The 20,985-nt window shown below is 35.0% G+C and overlaps 1 protein-coding gene across 6 annotated transcripts in view; it reads left to right on the forward strand.

The window, feature by feature from the left end:
* Positions 1-20,985, forward strand: part of KLHL5 (kelch like family member 5) — a 47,801-nt gene that overhangs the window by 11,302 nt on the left and 15,514 nt on the right. Inside the window, exons 1-4 of one of the 6 annotated variants that reach the window (XM_021533174.4) lie at positions 915-1,395; positions 6,636-6,821; positions 12,675-12,811; positions 13,594-13,790. In XM_021533174.4, the coding sequence (XP_021388849.2) occupies positions 1,019-1,395; positions 6,636-6,821; positions 12,675-12,811; positions 13,594-13,790 (897 nt within the window). In that variant the 5' untranslated portion in view covers positions 915-1,018. Of the gene's footprint in view, positions 1-914; positions 1,396-6,635; positions 6,822-12,674; positions 12,812-13,593; positions 13,791-20,985 lie in introns of those variants that run through there. The other 5 variants (XM_085577795.1, XM_021533172.3, XM_021533173.4 and 2 more) reach the window with 5 other exon arrangements.

Consider the following 20,985-nt stretch of genomic DNA (forward strand, 5'->3'; position numbering starts at 1 on the left):
CTTCCTTATTTGAGTAAAAACTTCGCTGGATATTTTAAGATGTTACGTGAATTACCAGTCCTAGAGGGAGTTCTGTCTCAAAAGTATGCATCTCTCTTTTTCACTGTTCCATCACAGTGCTTCTAATGTGACGTGGAACAGCTGATAGTATATGATTAGAAAGAAGACTTTTAAGCAGTCATCTTATGTTATTTATTTTTTAGAGGTTTGTCTGGTATCTTGCAGTGATTGGCTTTTTCTTGCTTTCTTTTTTAGTGATGTATAAGTGAATGGAAACCATTAGCTTATTTCAGTTAGAAATGTTTGGTTACTTCAGACCTAGATTTGAATCAAAGCACATCGAGCTGAAAGGCTTTATAGCCTCCACTGCTAGTCCCTTGAGCCTTCAGAGGCTGTTCTTGTCCTTTTTAAGTTAGTTCATGTCCTGTAATGGGAAAAAGAATTATTTATAGTTCAGTTTCTCTCCAGCATAATCAGTTACGTTTTGAGTTTGTTTCGATTCTTCTCTTTAAATCTATTTTTTAGCAGTGCAGAAGGAGTTTAATTTGATTTTTGCAATTTTTCCCCTCTGTAGTAGCAAGAGTTAACAGAATAAGAAACAAAAAAGATTGTAAGATGCAGTATAGAAATTGCAGTTTGCTGTCATTTGTGGTTTAAGAATGAATAATGAATATTGTTTAGAGTTTTGAAACCTAATGGTCAGAGGCAGCAAGAGAAACTGCCTCAGAGCTTTTAGGGTGAAGTGATTAGCATTTTTGCTGATGGAAGTGATTGTTTCTCTTCCTCTTTTATGTCATTTTTCACTGTCTGTTGCCTTTTGTTTATATTCAAATGACATACTGTTAAGGAAGCCTTTTTTGTGTGATTGCAATGCTTTTTCCCCTCCTTCTGTAGAAAATGTGCTTGCCACAGACAGGCAGAGCATGTGTTTCTCTTGTCTTGGTTGGGTGCACAAATCTTCTTTTATGTGTGCTGCTTCTTACCCTGTTGCCTAGACGATCAGTGGCTTTCACTAAGAATGTCTGGTTCTCGTAAAGAGTTTGACGTGAAGCAGATTTTAAAAATCAGATGGAGGTGGTTTGGTCATCAGGCATCAGCCCCGAACTCTGCAATTGAAAACCATCAGGGAGACTTCTGGAATAGAGGACAAAATGTTACAACTGGTGGCAGGAAGTTTTTAGATTCGGGTAATTTACCTTTAATATCAGCTGGTTACAGAAGGTCCAGCCAACAGGATTTCCAGAATTCACCTCTTTGGCCAATGGCATCCACCTCAGAAATCCCTACATTTGAATTCTCAGCAGAAGACTGTGGAGGTGCACGTTGGCTTGACAGACAAGAAACAGATGATAGAGCAAGTGAAGAAGAAAATGAATCGGACAGCAGCTCATGCAGGTTAATTATTACTTTCCTATTGTGAGAAACGTTTTCATTTCATGTTTGTAGTTAGTATGCATATATAGGCTAGCCTTTGTTCTGAACTCAAATGTTTCAGAAACCTAGCAGCTATTGTGCATCAGAAAGAGAATACTAATTATAATGAGATTCTGTGTGTTTACAAGGACCTTTTCAAAAGGCAGTCAGTGGGGATAAACAAAGCACAAACATGGATGCACTCGTGTTTTAAACAGTGTACTAGTAGTATGTGCTGCTATGAACAAGGTACTGCCCATTACATGGTAATGTTACAGAATGCTTTCTACATTATTTTGAAGTGATACTGATTGTTTAGTTAGTTCAGTTAGGAGAAGATTATGAAAATGTAAACTTCTTCTGATTCTGACCTCATGTTTCCATGTGTATCTATAGAAGATGGAGAACGAACTGTAAAAAATACTTAGATTATAAATGAAAATAAAAAATTACATCAATTGAAAGACAATAAATTTGTGCTTTAAGTGATTCCAGTAACCCATTTTGTTGAATTAAACTGTGTGTCTGGCAGAAAAAGAAAAAATGTTGCTATTGCATCTGTAAAAATATTTTGACGTTCTTTTCTTACGCATCATTACTAAAGATGAAACTGTAAAACTTGTTCTTGAATGAAAGTTGTTTACCAGTTGCAAATTAGGCAAGTTAATAACCTTTATTGTAAAATAACAGTTAATTTTTTTTATTTCATTTACTGTATAAGTCAGTCATTCTTCATTCTTCACTAAAAGTATTTTTCCTGTTTTGTAGATAATGTAGTGCATAATAGGTTACCATTTCAGAAAATGTTATGTTTGCTTTCTTGCTTTTAAGATAGCTTTGCACTGATGTGGCATTTCAGAAAGTGCGGCTACTTAAAAGGGTACACTGTTTAATAAAGGCTATTAAGGACAGATCAATTTACTTATAGCAGTTTAGTGTTTTTCATGCCTTAGGAGAAGAATCAATTTAGTGGAAAGGCAAAGTAGTCCATAATATAAACACTAACTGTTTATTGTATATATAACCTTTAAAGATTCAAGGAAAGGAAGGAAAGTAAAATTGCTTAGAAGTGAACACAGTGTATTTGCTTTTATCACCCCATATCAAAATACTAGAATTACTGGGAAAGGAAATCCTGCATACTGCTGCATTATAGCAGCAGTCCCACTGGGCTGCAACAACTATGTAGCTGTAACTAACGAACCTCTGAAGAGATCCCATTTTAAATGACATTCAGATGTAAATTTTTAAATAGCAATGTTATTGGATATGATACAGGTATAACATCACCTTCCATTTCAGCAACATATATTTCTGATGGGAAACTTTTACATGCTGCATATTCTCTTCATAGCAAGGCAATCACTGTAGGAACATAAACATGTGTTTTTAAAATATAAATGTGTAGATTGAAAATACTACAGCATTTGGTCTTAATTTTAAGAGAATAATATGCATATAATAAAACTAATTTGTTCCTTTGTAGAATTGGAGAACTGCAGATATTTATTTAGGAGGTTTTAAAAAGTCTGTTTGGTTGTGGGTTTTTTTGGGTGGTGTTTTTTTTTGTGTTTTTTTTTTTTTCAGACAGTTGTATGCTAGAGAAAATGCACAAAGGATTTGAGCTTAGTAAATTGGAAGTATCTTTTAAATTATGTGCTTAATCATGTAGAACATCTAGAGGTTTTTGTATTTCTGTTACTGTCTTCTAATTCTAGTGTTTACTTACATACTTTAAATAATTTAGGTAAATTTTGAGTTCAGTGTCAGTAAAATTCAATATGCAACTAATGGCAGTGTAGGAGCTTGCTTTGTATTATCTGTATCTCTGTCTTACAGGGAGACTGCACTTATACCATGTTTTGTTAACTTCATTTGTTAAAAATGTATAAGCTCTTGGACAGACTACATAATTCTGCCTAACACCTGGAGTTTCTCTGATATTAAGGACTTAATTAAATGCTTTTTCTTTGTAGTCTAAATTATGGTTTCTTATATGTTCACTCAAGGGGAAAAAAACCCATGCCAACACTTTTGTCTATGTAGTTTACAAAGAGCTTTTTTTTCCCCCCAAATGAAAATACTGTTGCCTTCTTTACAAGTGAGTTGTGCATGAAAAAGTATTTTAAAAACCTTTTGTAGAAGCTATAGTTACCTTTTCTATGCTCCTCTGCAATTTACTGCCCTGTTACAAGCCCTAATAGCATGAAGTAACAGAAGCAGCTCTACTGCTTTCTATCAGACCTTCCTCTTTGCCTTGTCATATAGCACAAGTAGAAAAGCTTTTCGATAAGGTCTTTGTCACTATGACATCATTTAGATCATTATGTGATTCATTTAGAGATGCTGTAAGATTAATTTGGTATTATATAGAGTTAAATTCCAAGTTTAGTACCAGATCTTTGACCAAGGTTGCATCTGAGATGCAGACAGATAATTCAGATTCGAGAACCAGGGCTAGTCAGCTGTACTGCTGTTCACATCATACTCCTATGTGTCATCTGTAACCAGCATTAGCTCAAATGGTTTTTTACCAGGACAGTGAATTTTGAATTCTGCAGATCTTCATCTTCTAGATTTTCTCTATTGCTGCTGTTTGTTAACTGTCCTGCATCCCTGAGGCAAAGATCAACCTTTTGGATTTATACACTTTTAAGAATTCACTAACAGCTCTGCAGACTCTTGTATAGAAGTGTAAGTCTATTAGCATTAGTTTTGTTTTTCTTAACTTTTTTTTGTGGTGCCTTAGCAGCAATCTACAAACCTTGAAGGCATGGTGGAGATAAAGCTAAAAATGCCTAGAGCGTCCCTAGTGTGCAGAATGCTGTATCTGGTTCATTTCATCCATGTATGCACTAAAATACTGTAATTATTTTATTGTAGATTGAGGTAGGGAAATGTACTAAAATACATATGATGTATATTTATATTTGAACATTAAATACAAGCAGGATTCCAGAATTCATCAGCTGTGTGCTGACCTTGAACAGTTTAGTAAAATGTCTGCAATTATTTAAAGACAAAGTCTGAATGTACCATGTGGTAGCAGCTCTGAAGTATTGCTCTGTATTGATCTGTCTTGGAGTTAATATGTTGTAACTTCCAATCTGTCTGCTTCCCCGCCCTGAGTTTTCGAGCTACAGAATCCTTTGATAAGTCTTCTTTTTCACCTCAGTCTCACTGACCTTTGAGGGTATAAGTACTTTCGGAATTCTTTTTTTAATTTTTGCAAATACTGTAATTATTAGACTGTCTCTTTCATGTTCTCTTTATGGACCACTGAAGCTTAGTCTTTCTTTCACCTTCATTATGGAAAATGGTTTGTAAGTTAGTAGAGGACAGGTATGGGATTATCTTTAGATGAGAGAAAGAACTGGACTTGACTCTCTTGTGTCATGCTTTATTGTGAGTACTGGAAAACAGACACCACTGCAATTATTTTTCCGTATTGAACGAGAGTGATGACTGAGTTCTGTGTGGAAAACATGCAGGTTTGAAGCTGGCAATAGCTCCAGTGAGGTTGTGATCCAGCAAATGCTGGCTTGGAAAGCTTTTTTCTTTGTTGTTTCTTCCATTCTATCTGCAAAACACTTTGTAAGGTTGTAGTGTAAATAAAATTCTGATATCATGTAATTAAAAAAAAATGTTATGAATGGAGTTACTTTGAAGAATATGAGTTAATATATAGTTCAAATAAACAACAAAACAAACCAGGAAAAATCACAATATATTAACCAAATTGAGAAATGCTAAATTGTGATAGGGAGATACAGAAAAATTTCCCAAGTATTTGTGTGTTGACAAGCGACCTCCTCATTCCGCTTCTGGTTTTGTTTTTCAGGGCTGCTGGTTAAAGAGTTGCTTTTACTGAGTACTTCTTGCTCATTCCCTTGAGAATGCCACCCAGCTGGCCAATATAATGTTGTCCATGGTTACATGGTTACATCTTTGTATGAGCCCCTGATTCAGTTTCCAAAATAGCCACAAAGAATACTTGTTCCAACCTGTTAGAGGGCCGGTGGTGGAACAGAATAAGTGACTCCTGGGCTACGGGGAGCAGGGAAAAAGTTGACACATAAATAAATGGCTAACCACAGCTTCCGCAAGAACATTTAACATAAAGTCTCCCAAGGGAAATCAGTAGGCAGGTATCTCATTTCTGATCCATTGTTAGATTTAGCTCTGAATTAAATACCAAACTGCTTGACTTTTTTAGCTACCTGGGTACATGAAAAATAACCTCAAAAACAAAACATACAACAAAACCCAATACCAAACCACAAAGTTCCCCTTTACAGAAAATCTTCTGTTGGAAATTTAGACTTTGGTTTTGAGGAGCTCTCTCTTGAAATGACTATCCTACACCAAAGAGTGAGATAAATTTTGTGGTGGATTTAGCCCCAGGCTTGCTGCTCAGTTCATGATGACTTTGTGGAAGCAGGGGTCGGGATGCAGATCTTCTGAAACCACATCCTTCCAAATGTTATGGTAGATCCAGAGTATTTTATAAGTTGCCTGCATTGTTGAAAACTAGGCAGTAGTCAGTTAAAGAACTGTGAGCAAGAAAGTGTACATAATTTTTCCACAATGTACATAATTAGGATTCATTTCCTTTATGTCCTAAGGCCATGCATTCCTTCAACATTTTCTCTGTTCCTGTTTTTTCCCAATCTTCTGTCTTTGTGTATACAGACAGGAATAATTTTTCTCCCCATATACCCTTGCTTTGACTTTTGATGTGCTAGATCTCATATCAGACACAAGGAGTGGTGGTGTATCAATGTGTTTGTGGTTTTTTTCCCCTGCATGCCCATATGCTTTTATTAGCTGAGTTTTGTTCTAGCCACCCTAGGTTAAGTGTGAAACATAAGTGGCAGGGAGGGGTTTGGCTCCTTATTGCCATTTTTCCATTACTTTTTCACTTTGAAGGGCCTGGGTGGATGTTCTTCCTTAACCATCTGACAGTGCTACAGATAAAATTGCTGGGCTGATCTCTGTGTGTCACTTAATTGAAGAGTACAACATTAAATGATCATACTTTTTCCACAAGGATCTAGATTAGGTTTGAAGGTTTAAAGAAAATATGAAGAAAAATGAAATAGCAAGGGAATGTATATGAAAACAAATCATGCATATCAGCTTTTAAATTACATATTTAAAAATTTGTAGATAAAATTTCACCTGAATATTGTGCGAACTAAGATTTCTGTTATTGTCTTCAGCAGAACCTCCAACAGCAGTCACACCTTATCACCTTGTCAAACAATGGAGCCCTGTACCTCAGATGAATTTTTTCAGGCTCTCAACCATGCTGAACAAACTTTTAAAAAGATGGAGAATTATCTTAGACACAATCAGCTGTGTGATGTGGTGTTAGTTGCTGGTGATCGTAGAATTCCAGCTCACAGGTAAGTTTATTATAATTTGAAATAACTTCATAATTATTTACAAATGCACCTTCAAAATGTTAAAAAAAAGTCAGAACATTCTAAACAATTCGGAATATTTTGAACATGCTGCCTTCATGTTTTTTAACATTTATTTGGGAACTAAAAGTTAATTTTTCTGTTGTATGCAATACAAAATAAAATTATTTAGGTTCTTTTTGTTTCCAAGCATACTTATGATATTTGCATAATATCATAAGTACATACATACATACACTTCCCCCAGAAGTCCCAAGAACTCTCCTAGAATATTATAAATTGTAGTGGTTTCTTTACCATAGAATAATGTAATTTTTTTCTTACTTTTAATTATGTTTTAATTATTTATTTGTACTAGCAATTATGTTATTGGAGTCACAATTATCAGTAAGGATGGTCTTTTGTTCACACAAAGGTTTTTTGTTCCCATAGTAAGAAGAGTCCTTTGGCAGGAGACTTCTGAACACTGCCGGTATTAGGTGTCTAAATTAGTTCAAACATTATCCTCTCTGTCATCTGTTTAATCAACAGATCATATGTATGCCACTTAAAATCTAGGAAAATACCAAAGATTGCAAAACATGGGCGTGTGTAACTGAAGCACATTACGGTATTTAATGCACAGAAGTTGTAATTTGGATAGGAACATAGGTATAAGTAAGCTGTGGTTTCCTAAGTTGAGGTCTAAACAGAAATGGCATCCTAAAGCATTCCTGTTTTCCATTGCTGATTCCTACTCACACAGTGAAACTGCAGCTCAATGCTGTAATAGTAATAAAAAGATGGGAAGATGTTGCTGGTTTGGAGTTGGAACTTTCCTTAAAAAGCCAGATTTCTGCTTTTATTTGGATATTGTCCACACTGTTGTGCTGATTTAGCTGAGGGAAAGACAGCATGGGGATGGGAACTGACTTGAGAATCAGGGAGTCTTTTAAACCATAGCTTGCTGTTGTTCTCGGAGACTTCATTTTATTAAATGCTCAAATTAGTTACTAAACTGTGTTGTTTTGACCCTGTGTAAAGAATGTATCAGATGAAAACAGGGAATACACACACCCCTAGTGGGCGCATGCTCAAGTAATTCAGGGTCAAAAAAATTTGGAGTGCTGTAAACAGGAAAAAATAGTGATTATAATAAGGAAATCATTTTACTTCCTTGTGGAGTTAAGGTAACCAACCCCTTTGCAATACGTGTTTGGACAGTGGCTTATGTAATAAATAGAAATGTGCAGAAAGGATGCAGAGGACAACTGTGAATATCTTGTGAGGACTGGAAGATTCTATTTGCAATGAAATAAATGGATAGACAACACCCTTAAAAGTCCTTTAATGTGGTTCATGCTTGTTTCTCATTTTTTTAGAGAACTGACTTCACTTCTCCAGTTTGTGCTATTGTATCTATTTCTGTAGTGCATGAGGCATATGCTGCTACTACCTGTTATTTGTTCTGGACTTCTCTTCTGAGGAGAAATATCTTGCTGTAATTGGTATATTCTGTGTTGAATATGCATGAAAGTTAAAGCCAAAGAAGCACACTTGGTGCTTGTAGCAGGAAGTGGGAGGTTTATGATTCTCTCCTGTTCACTTTATAATGTTGGAGCAACTTAAAAAGAAGCTTTGCCTTTTGCATAACAAGTTCTTTCTCTATTTTGTTTTCACAGAGAAACATAGCAGTAAATGCAGTCTTCATTTCAGTAGATCCAAAGTATCTCACTGAAAACTGACTTTTTTTCATAGTGGGAAAGATAAATATGAAAATCTTAAATTTCATATAAGTTTTATAGAAATTCAATAAGATGACTGCCTTTATGTACTTGTAGTAGCCAATGTTATGAGAAAAAACTTCTGTAGCATTTTTTGCTGCCTCCATACAAATTCTAACTTTTTTGACTGCATTGGCATTGACTGCAGGCTGGATCCATCAGTGCATTCAGAAAACCAGTGATTATTTTGTCTTGAGTCTTAATAAGCAACAAAATATGTATTAAATACATCTTAGCTTAATGGCTTGGCATTCTGAGTAAGAAAATAGAAAGTTCGCTTACTGGACATATTTGTTTTCCTTTATTTTTTCATAAGAAAGATAAGAGTTTTTCATAGTATGTGGTCACATAGAGCTGGTAAGAAAGAACATTCTTCATTATTACTATTAATCACACTCATATATAGAGAGGAGTATTCATATTTTCAGTTTTGAACTTGGCACTTTTAATAATTCCTGTATTTTTAAAATTGTAATTTTCTACTTTTTGAATGTTGTGAGGTGCATGACATATTTTTAGAGAAAAGAGACATGAGTTTGGTGTCTGCCTTGGTAATAAGCATTACTGTGAAATTCGGAGAGGTTTTCTATCTATTTAAAGAATTCAGGCTACAAGTCTACTACAAATAAAAGCATCGCATATAGTCATGATTTTTCTGAATATGGAATTCTCTATTGTTCCAAAAGTGTTTATCTTCTTTTTCTGTGCTGAAATTATAGCTAAAATCTTATTTACAAAATCAAGAAGCAAGTAGGAAAAGAGGACCATTCTCCACTAGGAAGAAATTTATTATGTTCCCACTACTTCAGCTTGCAGTTACATAAAGAAATTTTGGATGCTTTGATTTATTTACTTAAATTAAGTTTTTCAATACATGCTTATTTTGTGTCCACTGCAATTTCAGATGTCTGTCATTTATTATGTTAATATTTATTACACTCAGCTAACTGCTATATCCATAATAAACGCTTATTTTGTTTGGTAATAACCCCCTGATAAGAACATTCATGTAAGAAAAGGGAAATATGTGTAAATTCCTGCCCAGAGGTCATTTAAAGCCTGCTCCACATGCTTTAAACCAAGCCATTGTCTGTCTTTCTGTTGACACTAAAAGATTGAAATACAAAAGAGATGGAACTTAAGAAAAGAAGACAAGTGGAATCTTATGTTCTCTAGGGTTTAGAAAGCTTGTTTGAAAGAGCCTGAACTCTTCAGTATCACCTTACAACTTCAGTGAATGCTGGTAGTGAGTTTCCAAGGACAGTTTTCAGCTGTTACACAGCCACAAACAAGGAGCTGCCTAGGAAGACTCCCTTTTATCTTTCAGATCTTAAGCAGCGCCACTCCATTCTGGACGGTTTAGAGATACTAAACCTGTAAATTGCCAGGTTTGGTAGCTGTCATCATTTTACATAGTAATTGCTGTGATGACCTAGAAAACTTTCTAGATGAGGAAGTTTGTGGCAGTTCCAACAAGTACAGATTTTAAAGGGTGCTACATATTTTACTGGCTCTCAGTGGAAAACTCTTCAAAATCTATTAAGCTGTCATGGTAGATTTTTCCAATTTTGGATCATTACAAACCGCTGAAATTAAAGACATCAGTAGCCTTGGAGTCTCCTGTAGGAACAAAAAAAAGTACTACAACCACTCAGATTTTGTCAGTATTTAGTGACAAGTGAATATCAAATCACATGTGTATAGCATTAATTGATTTTTATTGACTAGTGGGAAAAAGAAAAGGCCAGTTGGCTGAAAGTCTGCCTTGGTTGTCTTTTATCCTAGTTCAGTGTCATCTTGATGCATTGTCACTGTATAGTTTAATCCCATTTCTTTCTTTGGAAGAACATTTTTTTTCTAAATTAGTTGAATTAAGAGAAAAGTGTGAAATTTCAGGCTTTTCAATTGGGAAATTGTTGCAAAATTGCTCTCCATATAATTTGTGCTTTTTCAAATTACCTGTATTAAACTAGATGTGGACTTCACATCCTCTGTCAGCATATTCAACTCACCCTCAGGAAAGCACCACTGTGAAGCATGTATACTTCCTCATGAACATGTTTACAAAAATAGTAAATGGATTACATTTCTGTTAATTTCCTTTGGAGGACTCTTGGGGTCTGGAAATTACAGGGAGAAATTTGTTGATATCAGACCTCTGATAGAAGGCATTGGGACCCTCGTGTTATTTTTTGGCATTTCTTCAGCAGTTGTTTCTAAAATGTATACAGTCCAGTGTTCTAAATAATAGTGCAGCTACCTAGTCCAGTTGCATTGTTGGGGGAAGAAAAAAAAAGAAAAAAAAAAACCTTCCAAACTCTGATATGATTAAGTATTAAGTTCTGTTTCCCATTGCAGAAGACCTGTCTTTTTCAAGTTCTGTTCTGTGTAGAAGTTCCAAGTCAGAACTGTCAGATGTGAATATGTTGAGTTGGTTGTTTTGCCTTTTTAAATTCTGAATTAGACCTGCAGAGATATTTGGGTTATTCAAACCACTTTCCCTTCCAGTGAGAACCCCTGTTTTGAACATAGAAATCTGGTCTTGTCATCTCACTCTAGCATCAAAAGCAGTTGCAGAAATTCTCCCTTGATATTTACATGAATGTACTCTCTAATTTACTCTACTTCTGCAGATCTCTGGGAGGCAGTATTTTTATTTAAATGCAGATTTCATTAAACGTGAGGTTAAAATGCCTAGAAGTGATGCCTGGGCCATATGTTGGCAGAAAGTTCTAATTTTTCTTAGCTAGTCAGCTACAGAATAATTCTCATATTTCAATAACAGAATTTAATTTTTCTTTAAAAGAACAGAACTTTGTTTCTTTTGACAAAACTTCAATCATACAAGATGTTAAAATAAAATTAATCTTTTTCTGTGCAATTGTAACTCTACTCTGTGGCCCCAGCAGCTAGAAAAAAAATTACCTTTTTTTTTCTGTAAGTCTGTAAGCCTGACAAAATGGTCAGTGATTAGAAAATTCACAAGAATATATTGTGAGATTAATTAATCAAAATTTTATTACTTTGCCGTTAATTAACTAAGAGACTGCTCCTTGTATTTCATTACTATGTATATGTACCTGTAAATTCTCCCCTAACCGCTGGTGCTCACCTTTTCATTTAGTTTCACTCTGTTTTGTGGTTCCTGACCTCTGCCATTTTAACACACCAGTATAATGATTCAGCACAGCATAAACCACCTGAGGTATTAGATTAATTGAATGTATGCATATGGACTGTTTAATATATTTGCAGTAGGCTGGGTTTGATCCAGAAATTGATCCAAGCCACAAGGCCATTCCTGGAGGTCTCTTATTCCTCCTGAATAGTTATGGTAGGTTTCCTATTCCTGCCTCATATAATTTTCTCTTTTACCCCAGTCTCTGAACACATACTGAGACATTCTTGCACATGTTGCAGTGGCATTATTATTTGTAATGAGTGTTTTACAATCAATAATCCAAAGAAATGTCCATTTACTTACATAGTAAATAGACATTTACTTACACAGTAAAACAGTCAGGATTATTGGAAAAGGCTAAATAGATACCCAGAAAAGAGATTACTATGTATTATCTCCACATTTACTGTGACAAGTTTTGTCTTGGTGGACACATATACACCATTGAATGTATACGTGTGCACCAAGAGTAAAAGCATTTTAAAGCACTTTGAAAAGGACTGGTAAGTCATTCTTTAACATTTAAAAAATAGCTAACATAATATAAATGAAAATAAATTCAATTTTATTTTAATAATGTATATTTATACTTCATTTCCAATTTATATGGATTTTGGGGGTATTTATGTCTGTGTTGGCCATTAAAAGTCATTGAACTTTGAAAGGGTAATTAGTTTAGATCAGTAGCAAATGTAGGTTTAGTATCAGTACTTCATTATTCATAGAGACAAATTAGAGCATGGAGCACTTTGTCAATTTTTAAATGTTTTTCTCACTACAGTGTTTCTTCAAAGGGCAAAGTAATGACTCATAAATTAACAAACATCAGGTTGACTAAGGTTTTTTTCTTTTTTTCTGTTTCTCTCCTTTTCTGCTGCATGTGGTATTCAGATTGGTTCTCTCCTCTGTTTCGGACTACTTTGCAGCAATGTTCACTAATGATGTAAGGGAAGCAAGACAGGAAGAAATCAAGATGGAAGGTGTGGAGCCAAAGGCATTGTGGGCTCTGGTTCAATATGCATATACAGGTAATTGAAGTGAAAATTGGAATTTCATCTAATGAATTGTCCTCTTGTGAGTATTGTATTCCATTACTAGATTTCAAATGCTCTTTACAAATTACTCACAATATTTAAATTCTTATAAATAAATGAAAATAAATCATAGAAAGTCCTGAGTTGAAAGCAGCCTACAAAGATTCTCAAAGTCTAACTCCTGACCCTGCTCAGAACACCCCAACAATCACACCATATGTCCCAGAGTGTTTTCCAAATGCTGCTTGAGCTTTGCCAGGCTTGGTGCTGTGACCGCTTCCTTGGGGAGCGTGTTCCAGTGCCCCACCACCCTCTGGAGGAATAAACTTTTCCTCATGGAAAAGGAACCTTTTCCTAACCCCCTTCAGACCATTCCCCCAGGTCCTGTCACCAGTCAGCAAAGAGGAGAGATCAGTGCCTTCCCCTCCCCTTCCCTGGTGAGAAAGCTGTAGACAGCAAGTAGGTCTCGTTGCTGTTACCTGAGACAACCTGATATTATTCCTCTGATAATACTACATTCAGTTAGTTAACAAATTATGTGAATCTATTAAATGTATCATGACTGACAAAAAAAGGAATCTCATTAGGGTTCCCTTTCCTTACATCATTGTAGATCCTAATTTTGAAAACTATTAGTTACCTAATGCTGAGGGTGATGTTTACTAAGCCTTTTATTCTATCATATAATCTGTAAATAATTCTATCGCCTTGGGGTTTTAGGGAATTTGTAGGATTATAAGAGCAAATTAATGTGATTTTCTTTTTGATGTTACTAGGTCGCCTTGAATTAAAAGAAGATAACATTGAGTGCCTGTTGTCTACAGCTTGCCTTCTTCAGCTCTCTCAGGTGGTAGAAGCATGCTGTAAATTCCTAATGAAGCAGCTTCACCCGTCCAACTGCCTTGGAATTCGATCTTTTGCTGATGCACAGGGTTGCACTGACTTGCACAAGGTGGCTCACAATTACACTATGGTATGTTGTTACATTAAGTATCATCTGCTTTAAGTAGGGAAAATACAGAAAGTTTTCCTAAATATAGTACTAATGTTTTTCCTCCAGAAAGCCTTCATTGTTTTCAAACAAGAATGCTCATATGTTCCCATGATGAAAAATGACAAAATAGCTGCAAAGTTGCTGGTTTAGAGGAAGGAAATACACAAGCATAAATGCCTTGTAACAGAAATGGGATTGTGGGGTATGCATTTAATAAAATATTTCAAAAGCTTGTTCTTCTTTCTGACAGTCAAAAACTACCGACTTCATAGTGGGCAAGCTGCTATCACCTATTCCAAAATAAAATATTACTACATGGAAGTGTAGAGTTCCTTTTTTGTAAAAAAGTGGAGTAATCAGGTTCTAAGATATACTTGGGATATGAATGTGGGCTTTTAGCAATATAGATTAAGCATTATTCTTAATAACTTAGCAATTGGATGTCAGGCATCAAAGAATTTAATCTTAGGCTAGGTAATATGTGGCTAAATACAAATTTGCCAATTATATTTTTGAGTTAACTTGTAGAAATTCAGACTTGCCAACTTAAGTAAACTTCATCTGCTTAAGTCATCTTTTTATTTTAATACAAAATGTTCTTTTTTTTTACTTCTCACGAGTGTGTTTTAGTAAAGTTATCAGAAGAAGGCAGAAGAACTACCTCTGAAGCAAGTCAGTTCATCTGCTCTTTACAGTTTTGTGATACATTTTGCTCACTTGTTAATGAAATGTTGCCTAAGTAAGCTCTTGGGATCTGAATGAGGGCATGTAGACACTGCATAAGAGATATGGGAATGAATATAGTACTTAATTTGCTTATGTGACATGGCATTACCTTGCCATTAAGTTATTGGCTTAGATCTAAGAATTGTAATTTATGTCTTGTAATTAGTATTAGAAACCCATGGCTTTTCCTCTTGCTGCCTTAGGTTTAGCTGGTTTAAAAGCATTTTAAAAAAATACTTTTTCTTGGCTTAAATTAATTTAGTTTAGTATGTATAGCAGTTTAAGATAGGGTTTTTTTCATATACAAGGAAATGTTCTTCTGCAGTGACTGGATCTCTCACATATTTAATATCATGAACACACAAATTTACTGAGGCAGATCAATAAGTAATGTGCAGATTGTAACTTACATGTTTCTAGTTTCTGTCTTCATTATTGCACAAACAAAAATAAGGAGATTGCAGTTAGGTAGAATGTGCAATGAAACAGTAAAGTAAATGTGGCTTATGCCTTTGAGGAGTATTAGAATTTATGTTGAGTGAGACCAGTGATACAAAAAATATGTAAAAAGAGAAACTCCCTCCTCTGATCTACTTGTTCTTTTTGTATTTCAGTCTGGGCTATTGTCATGTCCTTTATAAATGAACTGCCAATATTAGAATATTAAGAATTATTAGACTAATGCATCCTTAAAGGGGAATGTTGGCATTCCAATCTTAGTATTGGCAATTCATGACTTCCAGAAAATACAGGCTGTGAACTTTCTAAAAGCTATTCTTTTGCAGCACCTATCTTTTGTTCAGACCAGAGAAAAATAGTTCTGTGCCTTTTGGGTGTTTACTTCGGTGGCAAAATTGTTGCTTTTAAGGCTTTGATGTGAATGAAATTCAAATTAGGTGGATTTTAAAAAGCCATTTTCAAAACTAATTAGTTGTGCTAGATGAATTTTTCCCAAGGCCTCTTTTAATGTTGTTTAGTTCCAACAGAGACATTAAATTGAATTTTAGTAATAATGAGTAATAGAGAAGAAGCTTCTTTATTTTGAAATGAATGTTGCTATGGAAACTGCATTGAAATGTCTAGTCCAATTGAATCTTCAATTAAAATAAATCCCCAAGTAATATCATTTGTTTAAAAGCTGTTCGAAAAAAGAAAATGTTCAACACCAGTAAGTGCTAGCTACTTGATGCTCTTTCCATTAAGAAGTATTAGAATGTAAAGGTTAAGTACACCTGTAGTAGCTGGCAAAATTCTCTTTGTTTAAAGAAGGAATTATTTTTATGCTGTATCAGGCTGCATAGAACAGTGTGGGATTATACTTAGTACAGTTTATAGTTCTGGTTCTTTTAAAGTACTTGTACTAGAAGGTACTGAATAGTATAAAATTATTAAATTTTATTTCACACATTATTTTCTATAAGTTTTTCTTTGACAGAAAAAAAACCCTGATTGCCATTTAATATTTTTACAAGTAAAACAACTTGTCTGTTTTAAAGGTTTTTATGAACATGTAATAAGTTTGTAATCATCTTACCTGCTTCATTAAAATACCTTTTAACATGAAGTTTGAAATTCAGGTGAAATGAGCATTTGTTTAAACTGGAGGATGAATCAGTGAGTTATCCCATTTGGTCTGCCTTTATTACTAGGGTTCTTCTGTCTGAGTAAAGTACATTACTCATTGGAAAATATCAGTGAAAAAAAAAGTATTGGAATGTTGCATTTCTTCATATTACACGTATATTATGGTAAAGGGACTGAAGTGTTGCATTACTTTATTGCTTACTGTGTTGACAGTTGATAAGTTGTTTTGACAGAAGGGAACAGTTTATCAAAGCTGTTTGATTACTGGCATTACAAACTTAAGCTTAAAAATCCTCAATATACATGAAATGAAACACGAACTGAAGTGATTAGTAGTGGATTTAATGCTGTATAAAGAGCAACTCTGATTTTTACACATCACAGTTCTAAAACAGAGTTGGTGGAATAATGAAATGTATCTGAGTAAAGATATCTTTTGAGCAAAGGTTATCCTGTTTTGCTGTGGTTTATATATAATATTTGGGGTATACAGTTACAAATTTAGGAATTTCATTAGACTGGCCAGTATTGTATCTGTTTGCTTTAATGAATTTGTAATGGCATTTTTGCACAAAATGCCTTCTGCACATTTTTATTGCTGTCTTCAAAGTCAGATCAAACACCCCTTTTTGACATCTTGTTTGTTTGAAACAGTTGGTTGTATACCTTCAGTGAAAACCAATAGATCCTTTTCCACAAAAAAATAAACAAAAGGGAAATTAATACTTTGAGATGAGGAAAAATTAGCCTGTGTTATTTCCAGAACATGAAATATCTGTGGTGACTAGTGAAGGGTTTTTAGGTAAGTGTCAGTAGCTTCTTCAGTAGCCAGATTTTAACTTTCTGATTTACAACTAAAAAAGAAAGAGCACACATTCAAAACTTTGTGTGATGATGCCCGAGTTAGTCCCTGTGTAATCATTGTTGATCAGCTATGCATGCTTAAAGCAGAGCAAAAAGTCATTTTGATTTTCATCTAAAGTCTTCAGAAAGTATGTGAGCAGTGATAGTATTACAAGATTCTGATAAAGTTAGTTTTAGAATTTGTGTGATTTCTGAGCAAGGCAATGGATGTATAAAAAGAAAAAAATTAATAGAGGAATAGATTGGGTCCAAGCACAGAAACCTAGGAAGCTTTGCAGAAGAAAAGGTGTGGCAAACTTAGACTTGCTTTCTCCTATAAGGCAGTAGTTGGGTAACAAAAAACCATTGAGTTATGATTTGGAAGAAAGAATTAAAGAGGGATAATTTGTCCTTTTTTTCTTGCAACAGTCAGGACAGGTTTTTTTTTTTTTTGTTAGTGGGGAGCCTGAAGAGAGGAGAAATTTAAATGCTTTCTGTCCATAAAAGGCCAGAACCAAAGTTTGTGATAATGCCTAAAAGAAGGATTTTACATTCTTGCATCTGAAATTGCAGTCCAAAATATCCTGCTCAGTAATTAACTGACTTGGAAAATACTCACTCACTTCCTTTTCACCTGTGAAAACCTAAGATATTTTTGTTTTTCAAGTTCCCCCAGTCCTGTGTAGCACAATGGATCAGCACTGCCTTGTCAAGAGTGAATAGGTTTCTGCATGCTGCTCAGCCTGTTTTGGAATCCAGAAACAGTGCAATGAGAAGTCAAGCTACAATAGCTGTACTCTAAACAACACCTGCACACAGTGCAAGTATTAGGTTGGTTGATTGTTTAACACATCAAATCTGAGTAGAAGTAAGGAAGGTGGTATCTGACAGCTGTTTGACTATTAATAGTTTCTTAAGAAGTCAGATAGCTCAGTTCTTAGTGAATTCATACTTAGCTGACCAGTGGACTGAAGCAGACAGCAGACAACATTTCCTGATTGCTCTCAGTCAGATCCTGTGAGTCAAACACCACTTGTTTTTTGGTTGCCCAAGTTCAGAGTTTAAGCAGAGCCTCATGCTTAGAGCTGCCTGTTGGGCAGTCATAATCCCTCTCAAGCTGCAGGTGTCTGATGCTCTCCAAGGTTTTCATCCTTCTGACACAGTGGGCAAGGAGACTGGACACCTCACTGCATCCCACTGTAGGGATTAAGTATCACTTAGAAATACACATAATGACATCTTATTTTTTATGTGCTCCTAAATATTTTTTGTTCTGTGCCAAGTCCAAGGCAGATCTGTGGTTAAGAATACCAGCATTAATCACTCTGCAGTTGCTGAAGAATGAATTTGAGGTTATGATGTGAATAAGCAGTACTCAGCATTGAGCATGACGACTGCATGCCCCTGTCTTGCTTAATACATAAGCCTCAGGCTACTTATGTGATAAAGTTTCCAAGCTCTTTGAGGAGCTGATTTTGAGGTTGGGAAATTCAGGACCAGAAAGCAAGGGGTTGAAACTATAGACCATTTGTTCTCTGAAATATCCTGTTCTTCCACAGAGAGTTCCTATAAGAAGAAGGAAAGAAAAGGCTAATGAGGAGGTTAAGAATGCTAGGAGATACACTGGCTCCTTCTTTTTGTCTTCAGAATCTCTGTCTGTAAAGGAAGAGGAATTTTCAGATTCTGGTTATAAAAAAAAACAGACATAGGACAAAGAGTGCCTGTATTCCCAGTGGAATGCTTTGATACTCTGCTCAAAAGGAGTCTCTGCTTTAAAAATAGAATGAGAGCAAGAGGAAATTGAACTTGTTCCCATCAGAAAGCAATGGTCTGCAAGCAACAAGAAAGAAAATCAGGGTTTTTACACATAACAGCTGTTGAAGTGATGAAATCCAGTTGGAAAAAAGCTTTCCAGAGAGGATCCCTGATTGACTTATGCAAGATCAGCTTGTTGTTGCCTCCAGAGACAAAGGAACTTTTCATGCAAGTGCTTTCCCCTTCCTCTTCCTGTGATCTGGATAGACAATTTGGAAAGTTTAAGGTAGTAAGTGTTGATGTTTCTCTCTGTCAGAGCTCACTGCCTGTTCATTCAGCAAAACTAAAAGCACAGCTCCAGCTTACATACTCTCTAGGAAAAAGAACCAACAAAAAAGCAGCCAGTGGAAACAAATTAACTCAGTGGAATATGAATTCCTGTGAACTGTGTGTTTAAACTGTGGAAATAATTTTGATCACTTCTGAGATTCAATTTCACCGCCAGACATTTAATATCAGAGTGAAATAAATCACAATGGATATGTAGTGCTTCTGAATACTGGTACAGTTACATTCACTGATTTTAATTCATATATTTGTTCAGTTTAAATTTTATTTTGTAATACAAATAGTTAAATTAATTAAAGTGGAAAAGACAACTCTATCTCCCTTCTAATCTACTATAGCTCTCACTTGGAAGTACTTTTTTTGTATAGACAATTGGATCTTTGTTGTAGGAAAATTTCTGAAATATTAAATATTTTCAGATATTAAATGTGAAAGTTTTCTCCAAATTCTATCCACAAGTAGAATTATGTACACCTATAACATTTTGAGCTATTTTCCTGATTTCCAGAATTACCCATGGAGTGGAGTAAGTAACTTTGATCTTTCTCCTTATAAATCTTGTAGCCATCTTATATACGTCTGGCTTTCATGTTAGATGGACTATTTACACCTAATTAGTTTTTTCCTCTTAGGTCAGCTTTTTTATTTTTTTATTAGTCAGTATCTTTGGAGTACTGAGGTATAGCTTTGAAAGATTAGACCAAGCAATAAAAAAGAAGTATTAGCTCTTTTGTTTTGTTATCATGATGCCCGTTGCATGTATAATGACAAACTGTACTTTTGTTTTTGTTGGCATTTTAAATACTAAACTCAGACCTGTTTTGCAGTGCACCTCTTCCTTCTTCTTGTGACTTTCTCCCCTTTTTTGACCTAAAAATCCTTCTTCCCTTCCAATATGTTCTTCTAATCTACAGGTTTTTTTATTCAGATGCAATTCTTTCTTTTTAAATCATTAAACAAGACACTAAGGCTGATTTTCACGTTAGGCCCACTTAGACTTCTGTCTTTGTGGATTTATCACATTTTGTTCTCCAAGTGTTTTAGAGGTGTGTGTGATGGCAGACTAAAACCAGCATCCCATTAGCTGGCAATCTAGGAAACCACAGTGCATTTAATAAATTGTTTGTAACATTGTTATCATCATGAAGCTACTCTCAGTTTTAAGTGTGAATTTAGCTGCAGTTTGAGCTACCAAAAGACAAGAATATGTTGTGATTTTACTTTTCTGCTTTTGCTTGCTTTGTAAAGGTATATGGGGAGAGAGGATAGAAATAACATGACCCTTTTCTGTTACATCCAGGTTTTTCACTGTAATGGTGCTGATTGTGTGTTCATGGTGCTGATTGTGTTTCTACATTCTGCTCCTATTCCAGCCTAAACTGATCTGAATCCTTACAGAATATGCTGCAAATCCTCATATTATGAAGTAATCAGATATCAGTGTAGGATGTGTTACATATTATGAATTTCTTGTTTTGAAGTAAGGATTTGTTGCTGGAAATGACAGGATGAAAATTAGAAGATTGAATCCTATCAGAAAAAATATTGTTAGTGTAGCAAGGCATGTGTAATATTGTGGATTCTTTGTATGTTTTGCTCCCCCCCAGTCAAATCAGATCAATTGTGTAAAACCTATGAAGTAGCAAAATAAACTTAAAATAATCTATTTTACATCAACAATAAAATTGTTAGTGTTGTTTATTTCCTCTGAAAACTTATTGCCACATTTTCCTCTAGCAGTAATGAAAACAGCTACATGTGCCCAGTTATTGCAGTATGTGCTCTTTGCTTGACAACAGGAACAAACTCTGCATCTTTATAATTGTACTTCAGAAAGTATTTCTTCACTTTGCAGTGCCAAGATAGTAACACCCACAACCTTTCTCTCTGTCTGTACACTTACCTTAGTTGTTTCAGC

Source organism: Lonchura striata, chromosome 4 (assembly GCF_050655825.1).
Source record: "Lonchura striata isolate lonStrDom1 chromosome 4, ASM5065582v1, whole genome shotgun sequence".
Lineage (NCBI taxonomy): Eukaryota > Metazoa > Chordata > Aves > Passeriformes > Estrildidae > Lonchura > Lonchura striata.